Here is a 972-nt window from a genome sequence, read left to right as displayed (position 1 = left end):
AAAAACCGTCCCCCGGCGCGCCCCGCCAGCAAGCAAACGCACCGCTCCTCCCGGCAGCCCTCCTCGCCGGAGCACTAATGAGGAGAAGGAGCCAGTGAGACCCGGGGTGCCCTCGCTGTGTGCCCTCCTTTTCAGGGAAGGGGCAAGCCGCTTGTTCCCTAAGCGCTGGCATGACTGTACGCTCGTCTCTTCGCTTTTAGAGCGGTTTTAAGGCCTCTTTCCTTGGGTCAGAGGTTGACCCCCGTGAGTCGTCTATTAAAATAATGTCAACCAAAAGGCCGGCAGTGTTGGGGGCTCTCTGTGAGCGTGACCCAGGCCCTGGCTGGAGGGCGGCAGCCGCTCCTCGGGGTGCAGGGCAACCTCTCGGTGTTGTGCTCTTTCCTGATCGCGCAAAGGGAAATATCGCCGGCGTCTGTGCCAGCCCGGAGGAACGGCCTCGTCCCAGTGCTGCTGCCCTGGCAGAGTGGTAAAGCTCCCTCTGCTTTGCCCTCCTGGCAGGGGGTTCCCAGCTTACCGGTAGCAGATACGGGGCTGCTTTTTGGGGGGAATGTGTGCTTGAGTGAGCTCTTCATCAAGCACTTGGGTCTGTAGCGAGCAGCTCGTCGTGGTGCTGGCCCTGCCTGTTTGGGCCTTGAGGGAGGAGTGCTGGTGTTCCCCTGGCCGGGACGCTTTTAGGCTCCTGTCCCCTAATCCCAATGCCTGTGAGGGATTTCATTTTCCTAGAGGGCTGGGGCCGTGCGCGTGGCGTGATCTGCCTGTTTGGGCCTTGAGGGAGGAGTGCTGGTGTTCCCCTGGCCGGGACGCTTTTAGGCTCCTGTCCCCTAATCCCAATGCCTGTGAGGGATTTCATTTTCCTAGAGGGCTGGGGCCGTGCGCGTGGCGTGATCCAGCCTCCCCCCCCCTCACGTCCACTGTCCTGTGATCCCTGCGTTGCCCCTGCCTCCGCCTGCCTGGCTTTCGGGGGCCTTTGTG

The 972-nt window shown here is 62.0% G+C and overlaps 1 protein-coding gene across 1 annotated transcript in view; it reads left to right on the top strand.

Annotated features, from left to right (window-relative positions):
• ZNF593 (zinc finger protein 593) overlaps positions 1–972 on the top strand; it is a 17,918-nt gene that overhangs the window by 9,992 nt on the left and 6,954 nt on the right. Inside the window, exon 4 of the mRNA XM_009332177.1 lies at positions 201–243. Coding sequence (XP_009330452.1) covers positions 201–243 — 43 coding nt within the window. The remainder of the gene's footprint in view (positions 1–200; positions 244–972) is intronic.

The sequence above is a fragment of the Pygoscelis adeliae genome, unplaced genomic scaffold, assembly GCF_000699105.1.
Source record: "Pygoscelis adeliae isolate BGI_AS28 unplaced genomic scaffold, ASM69910v1 Scaffold359, whole genome shotgun sequence".
Classification (NCBI taxonomy): Eukaryota; Metazoa; Chordata; class Aves; order Sphenisciformes; family Spheniscidae; genus Pygoscelis; species Pygoscelis adeliae.
The sequence above is the reverse complement of the archived record's forward strand: the minus strand, read 5'-3'. Positions and strand labels throughout refer to the sequence as shown.